This window comes from Bombus huntii, chromosome 7 (genome assembly GCF_024542735.1).
Source record: "Bombus huntii isolate Logan2020A chromosome 7, iyBomHunt1.1, whole genome shotgun sequence".
In the NCBI taxonomy this organism is placed as follows: Eukaryota; Metazoa; Arthropoda; class Insecta; order Hymenoptera; family Apidae; genus Bombus; species Bombus huntii.
The window spans coordinates 7,823,912-7,848,320 of record NC_066244.1 but is presented as its reverse complement, the minus strand read 5'-3'; the positions used below and the strand labels follow the sequence as shown (position 1 = coordinate 7,848,320).

General features: G+C 45.3%; 1 protein-coding gene and 1 pseudogene across 2 annotated transcripts in view; one reads left to right on the top strand and one right to left on the bottom strand.

The window, feature by feature from the left end:
* Positions 1–22,449, bottom strand: part of LOC126868006 (POU domain, class 2, transcription factor 2-like) — a 125,021-nt gene extending 102,572 nt beyond the window's left edge. For both annotated transcript variants that reach the window (XM_050623125.1, XM_050623126.1), the window contains exon 1: positions 20,391–22,449. In XM_050623125.1, coding sequence (XP_050479082.1) covers positions 20,391–20,976 — 586 coding nt within the window. In that variant the 5' untranslated portion in view covers positions 20,977–22,449. The remainder of the gene's footprint in view (positions 1–20,390) is intronic.
* Positions 21,469–23,711, top strand: LOC126868125 (uncharacterized; annotated as a pseudogene).
* The last annotated feature ends 698 nt before the right edge of the window (positions 23,712–24,409 follow it).

Genomic DNA, 24,409 nt, shown 5'->3' with positions numbered 1-24,409 from the left:
TATAGAGAACAATCTTCAATGATCGTCGCTGTTCCGACGCCACGTCTAATTCTACGGTAACCGTAATTACCACTCTCACGAAATCACGCGAACCACACGTGTGTACAATATCAGATCACTCATTCATCAGGCAGGAATACCAAATCACTCCCAACGTGTGCAAACAAAAGATTCTGCTCTAACTATTCGCGGATTAGTTCACCGTAATACACACGTACCATTTTGTAACGAGGTACGCAGACAGAGGCGAAGGAAGATTTACACGATCCTCGTAAAAGCTACACTGTTTCGCGAAGTTTCCTACGCACACATAGTGGCTCATTCACTGCCCCGTAAATTAACGCGTCTCCCACGACCGTCAACGAACCGTGGCTAGGTGTTCGCGCCGGATAACAAACGTTCGCTGGCTAATCGATCGACAGACACGTATCAGGAACGAGCTGCTACGTGCAGCCTGGCTGACGACGCGCGAGTTACACGCGACAACGTGCTCGGTGTCGTGGACGATTCCGTTCACGGTGTTTTACCGCGCGAATCGCTCGAGCACCAACGACGATCGGTCACGTACGATTCTACGATTAGCTACGCGAGTTCCGTGCGTCTAACTCGAAACGACGAAGATCCGAAGCGATTCGCGCGTCTATGTACGTTGCGTACGTGTTGAGAAAGATGGTATCGATTAATAGATGATAGAAAGTTTCGTCGAGATAGGGTAGCGTGGACGATTCGTTCGTTCGTTCGCGAGGAAGGCTTAGGTGGTCCCGATGACTCGAAGTACCGGTTAATCAGAGCCAAGAGGATCGTTATGGATATTTAGTAATCAAGAGATGGTAACTCCTCTTTTCTTGCGCAGTGAAAGGCCTTGTAGCTTCTCTGACGACCGCTAATTACCGGGACAGACTATTTTATATCCGTGTTTCGTGGATCGACCGAGTCTTTCTTTCGTCGTGTGCGTTCGCGTCGTTTGTATCTCGTTTCGGTATCATTTGATCATTCGCGGCTACGAACAGAGTGAGAGAGCATGTGCTTTCTCAAAGTGCTTGAAGATTATTTTTAAATTTATCCGTGCTTAATGTACTTTGTCGTAGAATCCTTTGTAAGAGCCCGGAGGCTGCTCTAACCGTGCACCTGCCGTTGAAACAGCCAGACAAGAGAAGAGTGGAACGGTGACAAATTTCTCTCCATCAAATTCATGGAACGTACCGACGTAAAATCGCGAGTGAAAAAAACCTCTAACCGCATGAACACGGGGGTGAAGACTATCAGACCTGCCCCCGGCTAACAATCTGTCACTTCGGTGCGTTACGTCCAGTGGCGTATAGCTCCGGACGTCACGGAAACTTCAACCGCGTAGGATGAGTCACTGGAACTCGATGGAAGAAGTACGTGCACGCTATAGGAAATAGGTTTAGCCTATTAAAATTCGGCACGGCCACAGTTGATAAGAGAATATACCAAACTTTTACTTGGTGAAAATTCGCTTCGAATCGGTCATAGGATGAATATCGTAACGGAAGAAATTAGTTCGCGTTTCCTTTCTAAGTATCTAAAAATACAGTAACATACTACGCAAACTCGTAAAGACAAGACACTCGAATTTTGGTTATTAGCCGAAATTTTCGCGTTTGCTAATTCGATCGTAGCATTGCGTGACGAAGAGGAGCAAACATCGAAGTCGAGAGCGAATGTTGACCATAGTACGTACATTCGCGTAAGTACGTACGAAAGAACATGTTCGAAAGTTCGACGAATGAAAGAACCCGCGAGCAAGGGAAGAAAAGACGAACGGAAGAGAAAGGGGAAGAAAGGGGCGAAGAGAAAGGAGAAGGAAGAAAAGAGACGAGCGTGGCGCAGGAGGTGGCGAGGCGGAGATGAGGCCTGCTCGGTGCTAAAGTCACCGGTCCGGCAAAAAACTCAAATTGATCAAAATGAGAGTTACGCCGAGCAAAAAAGTAAACGAGCACGGTGGTAGACACGCATTTCGTGCCAGTGGTGAGTTTAGGTGGCGAACCACTCGATGAACGCTACTCGACAATAGGAGGAAACTCGGGTCCAACGATCTCTACCATCCTGGGACAGAGATCGATCTCCTCGCGGGAATATCTCGGCTACGTTTCGCGTGCTATCCAACCAGAGGGGATCGGTCTCTACGAGAGTATCGCAACGGTGGTCGCGTTGATGGTCTCGTAGCTTTACTCTCCGCAAATGCACGGTGTCCGATCCTTTTTACCGACGTGGAAAGCAAACAGAGAAACGGAAAAGCGTAATTTACTACATTTACGCGTGGTTCATTTTCATTTTACGCTGATCGCGCGTCTATCCAGCTACTTACGAACGAATGAGAGGAACGGTTATGCAAAATGGTGAATCTTTGTGGTTTTCTTCGCGGCCACAGACGGTCCGCGTTCACTAGCCTCTTCTAGCGGTCGGTAAGCGCGATATTAACATACCTAAGTGATGCAAATTACGCGTTGGTTCGAATACGGTGTTCGTGTTCAAAGCGAGACCGGCGCAGCGCTCGTTCGCGATAAAAAAACGCGACGGACTCTCGGGATTAATTTTCCGTCTATTACGCGCGAAACGTCTGTAATTTCTGCGGTAATGAAGACGAATCTGGGGAAAAACTATCCTGCTTGGTTGTCGGTATCGTTAACCGTCTGTGTAACTAAAGATTAATGTTGCACACGGGTCGTGATTCCGATGCTAGAATTCGCAGTTGTTCACTGAGATGCATAATTGGCAGCAGGGCCATTTTAAAATTCAAATCCAGTTCGATGGACGAGATAAAATGCTATCTCTTAATGGTAAATTCTCGTATAACGAGCCTCCTTTGCGAGAATTGAAACTAACTTCTCGAACGTATGATCTTGAAAATTTGAGATCAAATGCGTAAGAATAATGAATTTACAGTCCACCGGATGAACCGACTGAAACGCTCAATGCGTTTAAATACTAACCTAATATCTTCGAACGCATCTAAGATTGTTCCTTGTCAATTTACGAAGCTTATTCACGGACGGTGTAGTATCGGAAAAACGTTTACACGAATTCAGTCAGAATCCTATCAAAATTCTCATTCCCTTTTTCATCCACGAAGCACCCACGCGGCAAGCGTGACACGTATCGACCGGTGTAGCTGCAGTTCCTATCGATCCACCCCTTTTCACGAGAATTACCGACAAACATTGGCCTCGGTCGAGCATCGTTCTCCGCCCTTTGCACTCGGTACAATGGAATGGTGCGTACACGCGAAGCTAGACGATGAATCACGCATATGGAAGCGGACAAATGCAAACATTCCTATAAAATTGGAGAGACGGCGGTAAAATCGGATCAGAGATCGGGGAACGAAACGAAGTCGTTGAATTGATTAAGAAGTGACGAGGAGACACGTGCAACTGGACCTTAAAATATGGCCACTTACGACGGCACCGGGGTTAATTACCTCTGTCTTTCTGAACGGTCGAGTACAGTAATGTATTAGCGCGTTTAGGCACGGCCAGTTAATCCCAAGGAACTACTCAACGCACCGTTAAGCACGCTTAACTCGTTAAGTCACCTAATATGTGGCCGGTGTGTGTACGAACGATATTATCCTAAAGATGATCGCGCAAAGAACGGGGGAGTGCGGCTGCGTTCGGCCACTCTAATTGCCCCGTCTCCTTTTTGTCGTAACCAGGCCTTTCAAACGTAATCGTCGTTACACGAAGCCGCGTAAATAGCCGCGTTCCTTTGAGGAACACGTTCTGGTCGTGTGGCCGTGTGTCGTGAAAGTGGGCTTCGATTGTCCGGCCTGTTTCGTACAGTCACCGATTCTTAATCTCTCGATTTTGATTCGGTCATTAACGTACACATCGTAATAAACTATATAGAATAAGGCGACTGTGAATTCATTTTTCAATCTCTTCCACATTAGGAACTTTCCTAATGTCAAAATCAAACGACGATCTCCTTTCGTCCTCCATTAGTCTATCAAACTCTCACCGTATGATGTCTCTCGGACGGTGGATGTAATCGTTTGGAAATTATTAAAAGAAAAATAACGAACGATAGAAAGAAAGTATGTATGTATATGTAGACGCTTGTAGCGGCAAAATGAAGATCTTTGTAAGTGGAATGAAAACGCGCGTCCTTAGTCACGCGTGCTCGTTTTTATCGTCCGGTGGGATCGTGCCGGAAGCATAACTCGATTCGCCTTTTCGTTGGCATTTGCATGCGCGGAAATAATTCCCATGATTCGCCGGAAACGTATCAGATAAGGGCCCGCGGCTATATCCCGGTCGCATTAACGGGCTAATTAAAGCAGCGTAAACAATAGCGGACCTAGGGGAAGCCACCATTGGCATGTTAGAAAAATCCAGGATATCTATATGTACATACGTGTATACAACGCGTAATCTAGCGACCGCATTATGCGCCGTCTGTAAGGTAATGCACGAACACGGCCGACTAATCAGTTGCCATCTACATCGTTAGACTTATGTTTATGGATGATACATGGTGCTTTACAAGACCATCACCTGTAATAACGATTACGAAACAGGACTATTTCGATGCGGTTTCGCCGATCGTGTTTCTATTCCATTCGTTTTCCTTCAAAAAATCGTCAGAATTTTGTCACACGTCCGTAATCGCGCATCAATCCTTCGAATACGAGTAATATTTTTATAAATCGTTCCTTTCGAACGCAAAAGAGTAAGAAAATACAACATGGAACCATAGATAAATCGATAAGTGCGTTTCAAACTCGATTAATATCTACATGTTGCTCATTGACCACAGTCTTACGTGAGAGGTTAAGCGCGATTTTCTGATTTCGCTCGGATCGACTAAGTTCTACTTAACTTTGGCAAATTTCTAGAATATGGACAAAGCGGAATTCGAAATATTTCTGAGAAAACTAAAATAACTAAATGTCACACGGTTCGTGTAGAAGGTAGGAAGGCGCGAAACAGTGCGAGTGCGCGAGAAGCACGGATAAGCGGGGATACACGTTGGTGTAGCAGAGTGTAGGTTAATGTACGAACATGCCCGCATAATCAACGACCATCTAAGATCATTAAACCGATGTTTATGCACGATACGTGCGCCTACAAGCGTACGAGATATAATAACAGTAGCGTCATTTGTCTATGTACACGACTTCTATTGCAATCGTCGGGGTTGCGTTACGTAAACGATGGAAACAAAAGCAACAATTGGACCACCGTGGATGACGTTGTGGTTTATCATTAATTAATAAGGCTGTCTACCTTCGTAGTCGGCGACGATTAACGCTTTCATCTCGATAAAGCAGCACAGAGGGTGCAAAGATGGATAGCGTATCATTGCTGTCGTTCGTGTAGTTACAAATTTGACTGGTAATTTTCAGCACCTGGGCTTCATCAAGATCATTGTGTAAAAATGAGTGGACGATGATTTATTATGTCAGCAGGCAACGAGGAAACGTGGTAAGAAGCTTCGTTGAAATGATAAAAGCGTTCGTCCGAGAAAACGAAATTCGAAGAAGAAAGGGAAAAGCAATCGACGAAGAAAAATCGACATTCTTTTGACGATATTTATCGCCGTTGTCCCGCGATGGTGCACAGAAATTCCAGCGTTCTATCCTTGAATGGAAGATACCACTCTCGTCTAGAAACATTTTTATCGACGTTCAGCGATGCTGTGTCGTTCGAGCAAAAACCGAAGGTCTTCCGACTAGGAAAAAGATTATCGACTTACACGCGAGTATCTAAATAATTTTGTATGCAAAGAATCTCGATGGTACGGCGGCACGTTCGAATGACATCGGCGTGTCATAAAATCCCGAACGATCGATATCGCGGAATCCTCGATATGTGCTAATTGACGCGTAATTAACGCGGAATTAACCTTTGCACGTGCCAGGACTCGCGGTAGAAAGCAATTATCGAACGACGTTATCGATCCTTTCTCTCGATTGAAACAAAAAAGAATGAAACGAAAAAAGTTAGTTACGCGGAAAAATTCCACGGGTAATCGATAGTGAATGATTCTCGACATGAAAAACAGAGCCGGTTATCGTTCTATTCTGTAATGATCGTCTAAACGGATGAGAACGTCGAGCAAAGAAAGGGAAAATGAAACGAAACAAAACGAGAAAGAAAAGGCGCGATTAGTTTAAGGAAAAGAAAATCAGAGGAAAGAAAGGCGAAGAGATGAAGTAACGCAGACATTCAGACCGTTTGCGCGGCTGATTATTCATGATTTGGGGAATGCTCGATGCGCTTATGGTCTCGTCGGATTAGCATACCTCGCATAAACTGCGAAATAACATGCTTGTGCACGCATGCACGCAGTGCACGCAACCGCTCGCGCCCGTTCCGTGCACCATTCCCGAGAGAAAAAGGGTGACAGAGGTAGAGAAAAAGACAAGGGAGAGAAGGAGAGAGAGAGAGAGAGAGAGAGAGAGAAGGAAAGGGAGGACGTTCGTTGGTGGAAGAAGAAAAAAATTCGCAAGGGAGCGAGGGACGAGGAAACGGCGAGACGATGCAGTTCTCCTCCTAAGCCGAGGCATTAACATTGTGCTTTATCGAAACCGCTCATCGTGGCACATCCGGATTCAAATTACGCCTGGCTTACGCTTATGTTTATTTAACCAGTTATTAAAATTACATTAAGGGGTCTTTCTTAATTATGTCGCTCAGGGAACGTCCTCGGCTCCGAATGAGCGACCTGTAATTCCGGAAGGAATCGTACCGCTGTATTCCAGACAAAGACCAAGCAAAAATGAACGAAGAAGTAAAAAAGAAAAAAAAAAAAAGAAAATATGAAAGGAGTCGAGAGACAGACAGGAGAGTCTCGCTCGTTGGTCGCGTTTCGAAGGATCGAGCCTGTTACGGAACGATTCTGAGGACAGATTAGTTTGCACGGGGGTCAACGACCTCGGCCTCTGTCTTTTATTCACCGGCTTTCCTTAATATCGACGAATCAAAGCGGCGACGATTGCGCAACTCCATTTAGCAGGACTGTCACCAAGTGGTAACAGCGATCGCGATGGCCTCCATTCCCGAGAAACGGATCTCTCTCCCCTTTCTTTTTTTGAGAAAGGAGAAATTTACCGTCGTTAGACTTGGTCTAGTGAACGTTGAATCATCCGGATCGATAAATTTGAAAATAAATCCTGTTGTTGGTACTTTTAGAAAATTCAAATTTTAAATTCTGCCAAGCGATTCGATGAGTAATACCTTTTATATATATTAATCACTGTTGTATATGCAGCAAGAAAATTACGAAGACGGCGGCCTAACTATCTTGTCGCTCAGGGATTACATAAATTCGAAAATAAGAATAACCAACGTAGCGTTGATATGTTCAGAAGCGTTCGAACCTTAGATTCCACCAGGCATCGCAACAATTTTCATAAATTAATCATCCTCTAGCACCGAGAGAAGATTACGAAGACGTTAGCCTCGGACTATCCTGTCGTTCAACTGGCTCATTCTCGATTGATTTTCTCGAATCCCTCGAACCATTCGTTTCCCGGTCACGAAACCGAGCGACGACAATTATAGCGACAATTTATGCACGGGGCTCTGGCTTGCTAAACGCCAACGTGTATAATAGCATAATTACACCGTGCACCGTCCGAAGTAACAGGCTACAAATTGCGAGCAAATTTCGCATTAGCCCGACGAAGAATCGCTCGAGCTCGCGCCATTGGCCCAACTTGTGTGTTGCACCGTCATCGAGCTCTCAGATGACGCGCCGCGGCCAGCAAGAGAGAAGGATACCAAGCGGCCAGTGACAGTGGAAGAAGGCGTCTATAGGTCTCGTTTACCATCATCATTACCATCACACCCGGCTCCATGACGGTGTTACGTGGTTTAATTTGAATACATGAGGCAGGAAACGGCACTGGGCATTAGCCACGCGTGTTTCTCTCTACGACTCGCATTATCTTTGCTTAAAACGATCCTACGTTTCTCTCCGCCACTCCTGGTGTCGCCATTTCCCGCCGAACCTCTGCTTTGCTGACTCACATAATACCGCGAAATTCGAAACGACCACCGACGTAGCTCTTTTTGCGGATTACATAATCGCCGGCTGATACTGTAAGCCCGATTCATTAGGAGCCATACTAACGGTTCTCGCTACCCAGCAATTCCACGCGAAATTCGGCGCGAATTTCGTTCAAATAGATTCTTTGATAGACTCGAGATATAGCGGTTATCTTCTGTCATTTGATTCGTAGAACTATCAACTTAGCAATTTTCGTCTCAAGTTATGGATGTTAAACGTTATGTGTGTAAGCGAAGCGATCGGAAATATCGTACCGTGTACATAAATAAAAGAATGAATATTCGAGTTCGTGCGATTGCGTTTCCTTGAGTGATTGCGAATTGAGTTTCCTGAGGTTGTTTCAGGTTGATCGTGATAATTGGAAATGGTCCCACGGAGTGTGGACCGCAATTAAATCATTCTGGCGCGACGTTAGGCGACTGACAAACGCTTAATATAATAGTGCACTTTTCTAGATTGCTAGTCTCGTTTTAATTAGCACCTTGGTTAGCGTCGACGAGAGCTGAAGATTCGCCAGCGCGACGCGTCCCGGGCCTTTTCGATTGGAATCGCTCATTAACGCGAGCGATCTGAATCCGGCTTTACACGAAACAATATAATTAAATCCGCATCAACGCGGTAACCATCAGACGGACGAGGCCCCGAAACCGCCGAGAGAATAATAAAACCGGCCATGTATAATAAAGCCCGTTTCGAGCCCAGATATTATCGCAGGACCACGAACAAACGCGCGAGACACACGCATTTTTACCTGTTTCGCCTCGTGCAAGTATTACATACGCGTACAATGATCATTTTTGCCCGAAATAGATCATCCCCGGTCTCCCAACTTCGTTGCAAACAAATCGACGATCAGTCGACGATTAATCGATTTCTTTGTTTCGATTTCTATTCGTCCTGTGCTTATACGATCAGAGAATCAACGAAGACTGGATCCATCGCAGTCTGCCAGATGTCGATGCGAACGATTCGTCGATATCCGGGCATCGTTACCGGGCACGAGATAGAAATTTGCATAGGGACATATGGCGCGCGTATCACGTGAAACTGGTGAACGACTCGAGCAACTGGAGAATCCGCAGCAGGATGCGGCGACCCGCAATCACCAGGCCGACAAACCGGCCGATGAAAGTCAGTAACTCGTCCGGGTTCGTCGCGCAGATTGCTGTTGCTTTTTAAAAGTAAAATTCTTCTAACATCGTCGATTTCTCCCTGAGTCCTCGTCCGAACGATTATCACGGTAAAAAACCGGCCATTTTTCCGCGAACGTATCCATCTCTCAGCGAGCAAAAAGCGCACCGCTATCTCGCGACCGACCAGCTACCGTTGTAAAAGATTTTAATTAAATCGCATGGTAAACGCGTTGTCGGTCGATGATCGTCGATATATCATTGACGCGCGAACGGGATAAATAAGCGCGGACAATGATCTATCACTTGAGTGGTCGCGTAATTATCGATAGAATATTTGACCGTCTACCACGCAACGTAATCGATAGTTGGCAATTGTCTTCGGCTCGCGAGATACTATACATGTATCTCTTCTCGTAATATTCTCTTCTCGAATATTCTGCCGTACGGCGAATTTTCTTTCCTTCGTTGAACAATCGATACTCTTGTTTCTGGAGCTTTTCATTGGAAAGAGAGCGATAAGTCGAGGAAGAAGAGAACCGAAACGCGTATCGCAGAGGCGTGCGTTATTTCCGCGAGTGTCAGCTCGTTTTTGATTTACGTAACAGCGCGAAATTAATAAACGCCAGGGAAATTTCCAAGAATCGGCTGGCGCGCACGGCCTTCGTTCTTCATAAGGATTACAAACGAATTCCATCGGATGATAATCGGCTACGTTTCACAACTGACGCGGAATCCATCGATTCCTGTTTCCTGTGTCTTTATGCTCGATACGGGCGTCCTTCCATTCCACGCTGATGATCCGGAATCGGCTTCGCTTCCCACAGGATCCTATCTGCGTTCGAATCGATCACGCGACCCGCACAAAGCCGCAACTCTGATTCATCCGTTTATCGATCCTCCAATACCACTAACGAGATGTAACGCGAAGGAAAATCCGAGTCATCGGTGTAATCGTGAGAAACTTCTATAATGTCTTTGCACTGTTATAAGATCGATTAACAGGTAGCGAGTTTCGAAGCTGGAGTCTGACGTGGAATTATGGTTTCGTCGGTAGATCGTCTGTGTTATTTAAATTGCCTTCAAGTTCTACGTGTAATTTCATCGTACAGCCGGGAAGAACGGACGCCACGGACTAATCAAAAATACATTTGTCTTTGCGCAACGATAGATAGCTATACGACAACAGGCACCCATTATAATTGGTCTATTGAATAACGGATACCGTACATTATTCTGATTTCTGTCCCTTTCTACTTTCCATGGGCTGGCTGCTAAAGTCTCGAACTAAATCGATCGACTCGAACGTCAACCATTTCGATATAATCAATTCTCTAACTTTTTCTAAAACTGAAATATTGAAATCTTAAGATTTTTCATTGTCTACAGCTAGAAAATAATTTTCAACGTCTGATACGCGTCTCCGTGCTTCCCAGACATAAGTATAAGATAAATTGATGAATTCGTATGAGACTTTCAGTGGAACCAACTGTGTGACTTCTCGCAAAGCTTGAAAACGATTCGAGATTCCTTCATCTTCGTTGCATAAGAAAATCTTGAAAATAATCTTCAACCTTTGATCCGTCTCCCTATCCATCTTTCATAGGTTAATTATAAGCTAATTTGACGAGAACCAACAACTTCTTTCAAAGCTTGAAAATAAGAACTTTAAGAAAGATCAAGAAAGTAATCTTTCATAAACTTTTCTATTTTCCGTACGCTGATTATTAGTTAAAATGAACAGCTCCAACACCAAAGGCTTCGATACAACCAACTTCTCTCGAGCCATAAAAACCAAAGTGTTAGAAACGATTGCAAATTTTTCTTCTTTTAAGAAGACCTCGAAAATAATCTTTCACATTACGTCGGATGCAAAAAGCACATACAAACGTTAAGCTAACGAGTTCCAATAGAAATTCAATGTAAGATCTCAGCGGAACACCTTGGCGACGACAAGGTTCGCCTCGTCCTAGGGAATAATTCACGGCGACGCGATCGAACAGGAGCGCAGGATTACGCTTGTCCTTTCAACCGGACGCGTGCATACGCAGCCTAGCCTGCCAATCCGCGGAATTAGCATACGCGAGCGCCAAATACGGCGAGCGGCTCAGCTGCGCGCACCGTGCCGACAAATACGATGAATATGGTGATTTCCATCATTTATCCGGCTGGCTAGGCGCAAACGTTCCTGGTCCTTGAGGCGCGATGCGCCGCGAGCGCACGCCTCGCATACTGAACGCGGCACGCGGTATAGTTCGCTGGTATTAGCGATTTCCATTTGCTCGGGGGCTTCGGTGCAAACACCGAGGATAGAGAAAAATAAAAACAACGAAAAACGCGTGGGAAGATAGAGAAGGTATCTACAGATCCTTGTGACCGATGAGCTACAATAAAACTCAACAGCAAGCATGGAATGAAAAATAATGAGCTTCGTGTACCGGGGAACGGTGAACATTTTATTTTCGGTTTACAAACACACGGTTTATCGCGAGCTTGGTAATTCCGGTGATGAATATGGAACGGCGAGAGGAAACGAACCGCGGGATGAAAAATTAGCATTAAAATACTGGAAAATTTTCTCTAAAAATATCCTGGTCGATTATCAACCAGATCGACGAGATAAAGATGAATATGCATGACGCGTAGTCGTACCGGCTATCGAAGCTACGCTCTCACGTGCACAACCAGATAGACCGGCAACCCGTGAAAACTAGACTCGAATCGCGTGCTACATGAAACATCTCGGATCTCCTACTATATCTCGACGATGGCCAAACCGTGATATAAAAAAATCGGACAGAAAAGGAAAAGGAACGAGTGGAATAAAGAGCGTGGGTGAAGCAAGGTCTATGCTCGTAGTTCTACGACTTGCTCGCCGTATTATCTCGCCGTACGTGGCATTATAGGTTTCATTACGAGAAGTACATTTCCTTTTCCGAAGTGCACCGCGAACTGCAAGGACGTCCGTATAGCTCTTTGCCGCGCGAATCACTCGTCCAGCTTCGACGCATTCGTCATCGACGCGAGAGAGATGGTATCGTGGCTGCGCCGGGGGATAAGGGAGCCGTGCCGCTCGCGCTCATAATTTGCATGTCTCGACCGGTGCCACGGGTAACGAAGAGTTATGGACGTGCGAGAGCTGGTCAGAACTTTTCGCGGAGGAAAAACACACGAGTCTCTTGGAGATTACGATCGACACCGACGAATAACTTGACGCGGGACTGATGTCTCGCGGTGTAATGTATCTAAGAAGATTTAATGTCTAAACGTTGGTTAGAAACTATTGCTACGTGTAAATTGCTACGTAGAAATTGCTACGTGTAACGTGAAATTGCTAGTGATTTGATTTCGTATTAGCAAGTTGCTGAAGCAAGTAAAATGTAAAGGGGATCAAAAGATGGACCGGTTGTCTCGCGTATCACGGAAGAGGCGTGAAAAGCCGAGTAGGCACGTGGCCAGAAACCCTTCGGTTGAATGTTTAAAGAAAGGCGCAGGAAAGTCGGTCGCGTGTCGCGGTGATTTGTCGATGGCCGTGTGTTGTAGGTTCGCGTACGTGTGTACACGTACGCAACACGCGTAGGTAGTACGCGGAAAGGTGTCCCCGTGAGTTAGAGCAGAAGGGTTGCAAGGTAGGTATACCTGGTCGTGCGAGACTCCCCGGATGAAAGAAGTACACGAGAAGATAAAGAAGGAGAAAAGAAAAAGAGGTAGGGCAGAAGAAAGAGAAAAGAGAACTGCCACGTGACCCCTGCACGGTCCTCCATTCCTTATTGGAATCCTCCTGGCCCAACCTGACCTATCCAAGGTAAGATTTATCCGGCGGCTTTACCTGCCACCAACTATATAGCCACCTTGGTACCTTCCTCGCTGTCTGTGCCTACCTACCGGGAATCCCCGCATTCCCATTCTCATTCCCCATTCCCGTGAACCGGCCTCCACCCGTCCACCCACCGCTTCGGGTCACGTATCCTAGGCCTTTTCGTACGGATCGAGCGTGTCCCGACAACGTAACAGGTGAGATTTCCGTGCTGCCTGGAATCCACGGCTCTCTTTCAGCCTCTCCTTATATAGGCTGCACCCTTTGTATTCCGTACGAGTTACTTATGACGATCGCAAATTGGTCGATTCAGTCAAAACAATTTCCACATAGGACGTAGTCTACAGGATAGAATCTTCGATAATCAACATGTTCCCTGTCGAATGAACTTTGTATGTCTTATTCGTGGCGTTGTAGTTGTTGTTTTACGTTACTTCGAGAGATCTCTATAGATCATTTAGCAATTTATCTTGTTGTTGTAACATTCGAAGCATGCAAATTTTTTGAATATTTAAATCTCACGGCAACATCATTGGTAACGTATCGTTGCAAGTCAATCTCTATCAAGATAATCAAAATAATTGACCCTTAGGAAAGAAGAAACATTTCTGTTCTTTGTACCATACATCAGTTACTTCGATGTCTTTGGTAGTTACGCCAAAGAGAATTCTTCCCCGGAGAAAGCGTCTAGCAGTCTGCGGCGTCAACACTGCATTGTTTTCTTGCGGGCAGTGACACGCATCCCACGACAAATTTCAATCTCTTCATGCAAATCTGTCCCTTGCTGTTCGCCTGTGATTTTCATAAAACCTATCGTCCACCACCTACGAGTCACGTGCCCACGAGTTTGTCGAGAGAAACCAACATACGAGTGCCGACATAATAGGTGGGATTTAGCCCGAACTAGCCCGAAGCGTTTCGAGCAGGTTCCGGCCGTCCTTAATACGAAAGCCGAGTAGGCTATAATCGGAAAGCCGCTGGACAATGCAAATGGGACCGCGACGGCGTTATTATGAATTCCGGCCTCCGCTCACACCCGCTGTTCTCCTACCGTCAGTGTGATGTAAGACAAAAACGACGAAGCGCCGCTTCCGGCTCAGCCGAAACCAAGGATTTTCATTAAAGTCTCATTAGTGGCATTCTGACGTTTCGAAGTCGATCTTAAACAGGCGATAATTAGCGGGGAAGCGAACGAGCAACGACGTTAATTCCCTGTTATATTAATTAGTCGAATCTTGTGAACGAATGTTTTAAACGAAATGAATTAAGGGTATCTTTATTATAACAACAAAGCTGACTAAAACCGTGGCGCGCGCTGCCAAGATCCGCGCGATGCATCGTTGCTATCTCAACTGATTATCTTGATTCGATTCTTACCAAGAAAAGGAGCAAGTATGGGGGAAAAGAGAGAGAGAGAGAGAGAGAGAGAGAGAGAGATCGTAAGGAAGAAAAAAAGAAGAAGAGGTAAAAGCTGTTGGTTATTCCGCGAAAAGGAAAAAGCTGTTGATTATTCCGCGAAAAGGCAAAAGCCTATTTAACTTCGTAATCTCGATTCAATTAATACGAGGAATTCACTCATCCAATCGTACGTCGGATCCTTACCTCGGAAAATCATGTTGGTTACAAAATTACCATGATTTTTCAGAACGACCATAATCCAACTAACATCATCCCGGAAATGCCCAAACGGGCCAGAACACATTATTCATTCGAGTTTGCGTTGGCCTACGAAATTTACACGAACGTGAAATGCGTATTAGCCGAGCCGGGCGCGCGTTTCCGGTCGCCTCCCTTTCTCCTCCGTCCTGAGAACACCACGCCGTCTTTTTATCTCGTTGGCCCCGAGAGCCAAGCCTTCATTTCTCAAGTGACGCGCGCGAGATTGCCGATCGATAAAAGGCCGTTTCACTCGGCTCGATAGCGACGCAAATCGCAAAAATAAATATATTATTCAGTCAGGATTAATCGATCGCCATGCAATGTCAACAAACGCCATTTCCTTTTGCACGGGACGCATAAGATATCTGTGGCATGCGTCCGCGATCTGTCGCTAGGATTTCGTCCGCTGCGAACCTCGATCGGGCACCCAAATCATTTGCGACTGTTGTCGCGTTATCGAACCTGAGGGATGCTAAGAACGTAGATCCAATCCTCGATTGCATAGCTGTTTACGTACACCGATCGGGATAATCTTCGTGTCCTCGAAGGGAGATCGCAGTCTTTGCACGATGTTTGCGATCAAGCAACTATGTACACATCCGCTAGACTAATCGGAAATCTATACTTTCGATAATGTCTACAAGTATACGTGTACCTATGTGAGGTATTTGGAGCAGATTGCTCGAAGCAAATGAGAAAACGAGTCCGTGGCGGACTGTCAGGTTACTCCATGTGTAACCCTGAAGTCGAAAGACCACTATAAGGACATGCGACGAATTTACTTACATTTTAATCTATGCTTAGATAAGAAATAAGATCGATGTATGTTTTTGAAACTTAATTCCCTGATTCATGATGATTTCTCAGTTGGACCATCTGCCAGAGAAATCTAATTTTCCTGAGCTTTTCGATCACTCAATAATCAATGTATCAACTTCGATCAATGCATTATCGTTGCTAGGATCTTGATAAACAAGTTGGGGGTATTGCAAAGAAGAGGCAAAGTCACGGAATCGAGTGACATTCGTGGCACGCAGCAATGAAAATGTTAAGGAAACGAAGAACGAAAGAAAGCCTCAAAGTTGGTCGGAGAGAAACGACTTCGAGGAACTGTCGTCGGGCTACACGAAACTCGAAGATCAATGAAGATCATGGACGAAAGCGAAGAAAAAGAAGGAAAAACCGTGAGTACTCTCACGAGTCGGAAAGGAGCCGTCTAATTTTCCGCACGCGAGTGATCCGACGGCACTCGGGAGAGCTGCAACAACTCGTTTTCTTGCCGAGAGATTCCACTAACGAACGAACAAACTCGTACGACGCACCACAGCCCCCTTTCTAATAATTACTCCGTCGAAAAGAACGTATGTCGAAAGGGGAATTTAATTCGAGCGTATCCGCGAGTCGGATATCGGACGATGAAAAGGAAAGAAAACACAGTTTAAGGACCGTCGTATAGTTTTCGTTAGCGATAGTGGATATAGAGACGGAAGCATCGATCGCGAATTTATTAAGGTACAGATTAGCAACGATTCATCGACGATAAACATCCGGTGGTCGGTAATTAAACTGTTAAAGGGCATATAATAACTTGGAGCGTCTGACGTGATTTACTTACCATCGAATATTATCATAATTAATTACACGTGGCCGAACCGGTGCGGTATATAATTAGCAGAAATCGCAAGATTGCCGATCGATCGACGATCATTATCTCATTTTGAGTTTTACAGCGCGTATTAAACGAGAAACGAGAAAAGAAAGGAGGGAAAAGAAAACACGAGAAAGAAGAAAAAGAAGGGAACATTCGTCGACGATGGTTTGGCCATCATTCGAGAAAAACGAAGCGTGTTCGAATGGCTTGTTAAAGGAAAGAAGGATCGAGCATCAGAATATGTCGCTTGGAACGACGAACAACGACTGGATATCGAGAGAGAAACGAAGGAGCATCGATGGAACGAAGGAAAACGAGGAGGTCTACGCAAGAACAAAAGAGGAATACAAGCACGTACGGGACATTGGAGGGATGAAATCAATATGGAGAGCGTATCGAAGAAAATTATTGTTATCAAGGTTGCGCAGGGCCATCCAGCGTGAAACGTCATTTTCAGGTTCAAGCCTCATGGCTTACTGCCGCGCGATAGAGATTGCTCGAGCATAGAATCTAATTATGTGATAAACATTGTTGCGCGGCACACCTGCTCGTAAATAACATAGAATCAAACACGTATCACGTTACACCGTAATACACAAGGCCCTCGGGAGGAGAACAGGTCCCTGGACCCTGGCGAACCGCAATCGACTATCTTCGATATAAGGTACTCGGTCCTGCGCGTGTTCCTTGCCAGGATTAATTATATTCTCCCCTATCGAACATAAATTAACACGACGAAAAGAAGGAGGCACGATATACCGAGTAATTACGCTTTTCGGTGTGATACATCGTAACGCAACCAACCAGCTGGTTTGCACGTTCTTGCTCCTCGTGAAAATCGAGGACATACGAAACAAGGAAAAGACGTGAGATGTAATGTTCGATTATAGGGCAGGAATGTCGCTTTCGAAGAACGTGACGGATGAATAATAACCGCGAGACGGTAGATCGTTGCTCGAAACTCCAATAAAACGAACTCAGGGCTATTAACGTTATATAAGGGGGAGGGGGTATTATCTGGAGCACTCTACGATTTCACTTCAAAAATGGATTTTTCGTCGTATCGCGTTGCTCATCGAAAATAACCGCACGATCACGCGCTTACGTGGAATATTTATTCAAACAAGCCTTAGAGCTAAGACCTTATCGACAGATACGATATCGGCCAACTTTTTCTCACCGGCATCAACTACGCCGTCTGTTTGCAGTTGCATTTTTGAATATTAGTGCAATTATGTAGACACGCATACATATACCGGTCGCTGCGTTGAACAGCCGAGATACCGAAACACGGTCGAGCACAAACGAACGCACCAGCCACGATAATTGCCCGCGGATTAAACATAATATGCTCGCGCCGTTATCGATAATACGAAATCAAAGATAACTCTTCGTTTTTTCTTTCTTATTTTTTTCTTTCCGTTTTTTTTTTTTTTTTTTTTTTTTTTTACTCATTTTTCTCGAAGTCGCGATTAACAAGGGTATGTATTAGGTGCTCGACGTTGAAATCGAAACGCTCTATTCGACAGTGGTATCGTTTTTATCATAAGTTTCAATAAAAATAAATACTATTAGTTGCTGAATTTCATGTATGTAACTTTTGCAGGAGCTTTGCTACTAAGAACATGATCATTTCTATTTTTTTCTGTTTTCTTCTTCTTCCTCCTATTTCCTAGTTTGCAATGTGTTACGAACGCTCGACTCTTATCAGACTATTCCATAGCGCTGTTTACATTGCATTTTATTGAAACTAATAAAGATCCGGCTGTTTAAAATCAGATAATGCTCGCCTCGACTTGTATCATTTTAATTATGATCATTCTTGTTTTCGTGGCATCGCGAGGCTCGCGACGCCGACACATTACGCCGCGATAATAAACATGAAAGATAACTCGACGTACAGCCAAGTATAAGTACAATAATATTTAGTTTTTATAGAATAATCAGTGAATTTATCGGTGGTAAATCGAGCGGACGATACACGAGAATTTTTCCTATCTTTCCTCTGTCCCACTCTCGTATTCTACCATCGATCTATTCTTTATCAGCGAATGCGTCGAAATCGAGGTAAGAAGTTTTTCTATGCTAGTTTTATCTGTCGATTGGATCGTCGCTGTTCACGTGTCCACTACTTCAAACACGTGTCATTGAGGCTGAATTAAAACTGTATTAAGACTGGTCGATACGTATCATAAGCTCGAGCAAAACATATTCAACGATACGTCGAATAGCTTAACGTTCCCGTCGAAAATATGTTCGTGTCTCGTATGATGTCACCATGCAAGTTCGACTAAATAAAAACCAAAACGTTATTGGTATATTTGCTCGAGTAGTCAATCGGCATACGCTTTACTGTCATGAATCATAAGGCTTAATAAGACGCAAATTATTGACACAATTTAATCAGTTGAGACGCAGATACGGTGAAAACCGATGTTTTAGATAAACACGATTATTAAGAAGCGGCGCTCAATAAACGAATGACCACTATTTCCTTTAAATAACGATGACTATCGTTCCAGTTAACGATAAGAATACACCACGTACTTTCTGATGGAAAATACGCTGCTTACTCGTATGACGTAACGCTAAAAATTACAAGAACACGCAAGAAGCGCGAATTTCAATTACATACGTGTATACGTTGCTTCGAACGAAACGCTACACGAATTTATTCATGGAGAATTCCCTTATGGCGAAGGGAAATCGTTGGCAGATTGCATGCACGCGGCAACGACGGGCGTGCAACGAAAGGAACATCTTGTAAAAGGGAATTCACCTTCCCATCGTAAAACCGTGCCGCCGCAATTGGCGAACCTTCCATGTTTTTGCGTATGAAAACGCAACGAAACGCAACGAAACCCGGTTTCAGGTAAACTCCGATTCTCGCGATCTCGCGCCGCTTATTCCTACAATGGAACGAACGTACAATGCATCGATCATTCGACGAGCTGAAGGTAACAATGGCCCGTGCCAAGGTTGTGCGGGGGTGGCAGCGTCGAATGCAAGCAGGGAGGCTCCATTGACAGCTGACGGATCGAACGCTCGCCACGTTTTCCCCCAAAATGCACGGGATCGTTTCATGTTTCGTTCACGGACAAATAGCGGCTGGCATGACGCATACGTTCGTTTGTCTCGGAAATCTCCGGTTTCGTTACCGAACCAACTCTTTGGGAAATCGACAGAGACAGAAGGAACCGCTTAATCGTCCTATTGATACGAGTAGTTTGATACCGACCACGGTAAACAGTGTATTCGAAGATCTTTAACGTTACGATACTACCAATCTTTAATATATATTTTCCCAATAATATACTGCATATAATTATGATCGTACTTAAAATGATTTAATAAAAATAGATAAATGTGTAATAATTATGTTTCTATATACGTAAAAAGAACAATATTTTTATAATTATATAAAGTAAGAAGTCCAAAATATGTCGTACTTGGTAGTTTTAGTGTCAACTCTTAACTGCCATGGAAACGGAAATAAGTTAACTCTTTGCTGAGATACCTCGATAAAAAATTCAAATCTAATCTCACAAGTTATAATTTTAAGACCCGATCTAATTGAAGATTACTACAACACTTAGCGTCATGTTTCATTTCACATCGAATTTATAACACTATTTATATCTAACGTCCGCGATACTCTAGGATTCCATAGAACCAATTAAGAATTCAAAATTGGAACTTCCCTTATACAAAAAGACTAAAGTTTGGGCTCGCTATTTATAACTTTATAATTAGCTATCACGATTGAGGACACTCTACCTATTATCTATCTTGCCAAACAATGAAATCATCTAAGGAAGCAATAAAATTAATATCATAATCCAGTAACCGACAAGAGCAAAATTCTAAGATTCAAATGAGTAACTGGTTGCGCAAGCGGATGTAAAATCGGAAATGCCGAATTACCAGCGCGACTTATTGTCTCATCTCGAATCACTCGCGATATTATAATCCGTTGCGTCACCCTGATTTATCGTTATACGCGCTCGTCACCATAATTCCATCGCGCTGTTTCGGCAAAAACGCGCCATGCAACGCGATAAATAGAGAGAATTTGCATGTCTCGAAGACTCACCGTTTTCGGTGCCTCGAAGGGGGCCAGAAGGACTCCCGCCGGTGGAGACCCCTTCGTCCTCGCTGCTGCTGCTGCTACCATCACTGGGACTGAAACTTCTCCTGCTGCCAGTCCCTCTGACGATCTTCTGTCCGCTACCGGCTGTACCGTTATTATTGTCGTGCATCCTACTCTGCAGTCTCTCGTGTATAGTCCTTACGCGAGAATGTAGCCTCTGTTGTTGAAGGGAACCCACCGAAAAGTCCAAAGGCTGATCGATTTCCGATTGAATCTGCGACTGTCTTTGTACTTGACCGCATACCGTGCCAGCAACCAGACTCTGCGACTGAGGGACTTGCTGACCGAGAGGCGACACTTGCTGTTGCTGCTGTTGCTCTTGATGAACGGTACTTGGCGGACTCCACCACTGGTGACCACCTTGAATGGATCTCCAAGCCTCGATGGTGTTGTTGTTCGTCGGGCTGGTCTGCTTTTGCTTCTGTGGCTGCATCTGCATCTGCTGTTGAGACTGTTGTTGCTGTTGAACCATCGCAACCTCCACCAGGTTATTGTTCTCCAGCAGATGCATGCTGGGGGTCTGCGTCATCGACGACGGCAAAACGAAAGAGGAAGCGGCCACCGAGGGCGGGCTCGGCTCTTGACGCTGTCGATGGATGGAATGATGATGTTGCTGTCTGTGCTGCTGATGTTGAACCGACTGCTGTTGTTGGTGTTGTTGTTGCTGCTGCTGCTGTTGTTGTTGCGAACTAGATGGTACGACAACCGGAGGCGGAATTTGCCGGACGGTCCGCGCGGCCTCGGCGACCCACCGGCGCACCGCCTCGCTGTCGAGACCCGCCAGCCCTGCGGACTTTGTTTTCGACTGTCCTCCGGGCGATGATAAACCCTTATCGGGTATCAGGCCGGGTAGCGCGAGGACCCCGGTGCCCGCCACCGCGACCCTGGGTCCCGAAACGCCCCCGTAAGCAGCCAACGCCGCGAGATCCAACGTGGTCACCTGCTGGCTCTCTTTATCGGACAAGTTTCGCTATTCTTCCCCCTCTTGTACTATTAGACGTCCTATTTTATCGTTGATCAGATGCGTCGATCTTGTTTATCACTAATATCGCGTTACACTTGCAACACCAATAGCTTCACTCCAGACAGAGTAGGTTCATACGATGTATCTTTGCTTCTTCGACATTTATATTATTAATGTCACAAAGGAGAAACGTCTTTACAAATACAAAATATCCTGTGGATGTTTATTATCCTTCGATATCACAGTATATTCCTGAAGAAACACTACACTGACAAGCACAGATATGTTCCTCCGACACGTTCCGAACGTATCCCAGTCTCGCACGGTCACCGGCTCTGCAGTCACTCGTTACATGAATTTATCAGTCGCGTCCATTACACGAACACTTCCCGATAGATATAGTTATTAAACGGAACAGCGTGACAAACACGTATGGTCGTTATTATCGCATAGTTCCTGCCTCCGCTTCCCGTGCAATTCACCTGTCATCGAATCAGACTGCCAAACACCTCGCGTCGATTTCTCTAATTGCCACCAGCGCCAACTGTCAGCTGTTTTACAGACGATTGGTCCACGCGTTTTTCACCGCGTAGAATCGTGCACCTTGCAGCCCGCGAATATTCAAAAATCCTACTGTCCCTCTGACCTGTCATCAACGTGTCAAACACAGCGTCACCCATCAGTGAACTCGCGAACAGTTTCGATGCTCTCCAGCAGAACGTACGCGAGCATGTTCGATCGTAAATCTCTCTCAAAATCCTTTCGATTCCATTGCAAACCGTCACGATATCACTGTGTCACGTTTGAAGCTGGCGAATATCTCCCGTGGTTCCGCGTTCCACACGTGCGATACCGTTTCGTCATAAGTTTCACACACACCGCACGACTCAGCTTTCCCCTCGGTCGTTCCTCGAGGTGTTCGCGGTGCGAGATCGGTGGAAAGAGCAAAGTATCGTTATCGCAGGAACACGAGCATCCGCGACGAGCTACGGCGGTGGCAGCTACGGCTGCGGCGGCTGGTACGGCGGTCAGATGCTGTCGCGTGCATGTGTGCAGCTACACTAGAGGGCCCACGTACGCCCGGTCGGCCGCCTACCGGCCACGGGGAACGCGGACGCGTACGCGGACTGTCGAACGCAAAGTGGGGGAGTTGTTTCAGGAAGAAAAGAGACGGAACGGTTCTAACCTCGGCATGAAACGCTGAAAGTACAACGAAGAGGTTCGACTAGAACGAAAAGCAGCGGACGAACGCCTGGACGTTCATATTGGTGGGGAAACAAGCAGCGTCGGTGGGGAATGAAGCTCCAATCGCAAAGGAACGCGGATCACGCGCGACTCCGCCCGGCAAGGAAAGGCGAGTTCTCTGGTCGCGAGCGCGAGCGCGCCTTTTTACCTCGCGTGTACCGGCTACTACTGCTGCAACCAAACCACGGATAGAGGGAGAGAAGGTGAGTACATTTGCATATGCGAGAAAAGCGACCAATCGCGGCACTCGCTGCCCCCTCTGACTCGATATCGCGATAACGATTAGAGCTTTCGAATAAATACAATATAAACAACTGACACCGACGTCGTTACCACGTCCACTCTTGTAAACATCAGGCACTGACTATGTAAATATTATCCCAATGGAGGGCGCTTCTTTATAAGGCTCATGTATATACGCAGAACCACTGGACGCAATTAATTCAGATGAGCGTCACAGGTGGCGTTTTTTCAACGTTAGTGGCGCAGCTGTCTCGCGGTGCAAAATTATGGAAACAGGTTGGTTTCGATTATTTTTATGATTGTTAGATCGTAGTTTCTGCTTTGACGATGAGTGTTTTTCGTATGGTGTAAGGTATTTAGGTAGAGTAAAGATAAAGACGATAGGGTGCTTGAAAAAAATTAGTTAAAAAAGTAACAGTGAGAAGTCTTTATCAAGACATTTATCACCGTGTTTTCTGTTAATCTCGATAGTAATTTGGCGGGAAACTGTGTTTATATCGTCACTTATAGAAAACGTTAGAAGTTTTCGATAAATTTCGATAAAATAAGTGATCTCGAGATTCGATTCTACATGTTGAAACGCTTTTTGCATGACCTGAAGGACAAACTGTTTGGTTGATACTGTCTGCAGTCTAATGAATCTTAGATTAACAACAGGTGAGTAAGTACATACATGTGTGTATACTTTTAAAGGTTAAACCCGCTTGGTTCAACGACCTCTCGAACAATAGCGTTATTGTGTGTTGCATATGTACGCATTAGCAAATGTAGTAAAACAACCAATAATACATAATAATACAAGAACAGTGTAACCAAGTTACAGTATCCATAGCAGCGATAGCGTTTATCTATTGAACCGAACCTTCGATATCGAATTACATACTTCGAATCTAACTAAAATCCAAACACTTACTTGATCGATTTTCACGAACTTAACGTCGCAAATTATAAATACATTCGATGATGTATCTCAGACGCCATTTTTTTCTGTATCACTCCTGGCCATCTCACAACCCCGCGATGGTATACAAATATTCAGGAATCCCTATCCCGTCCGCCATTCCTCCGAGTCCGAGTCTCACCTATCATATTTCTATGCACACACATTGGAACCCACCACTCCCAACATTTAAATGCGGCATGCGCAGTGCCAGTGCAAAAAAAATGAGTCGCTTTAAAGTGGGCCTTTATTGGTCGTAGCAGCCGTGCAGTATCCCCACCCTCGCGCTACGTTTTTCCCTCGCATACACAAGCATCCCTGCCATTCTTCCTCCTTTTATCGCGCTATCATATTTCCATACAGCCACCGGCCACCACCACCGTCACCACCTCCACTCGATACCCAGCAGCTCGCCCAGATTTGAATCCGGCATGCGCAGTTCCGCGCGCAAAAAGGGCGCTTTAAAGAGGTTCTTATTGGTCATGGGAACGCCACCCCCACTCCTTATCGCGTGTACCGGCTACCTAACCTTGCGAACGCGGCACCCTTCCTCTTATCGCGTCTTCTTTC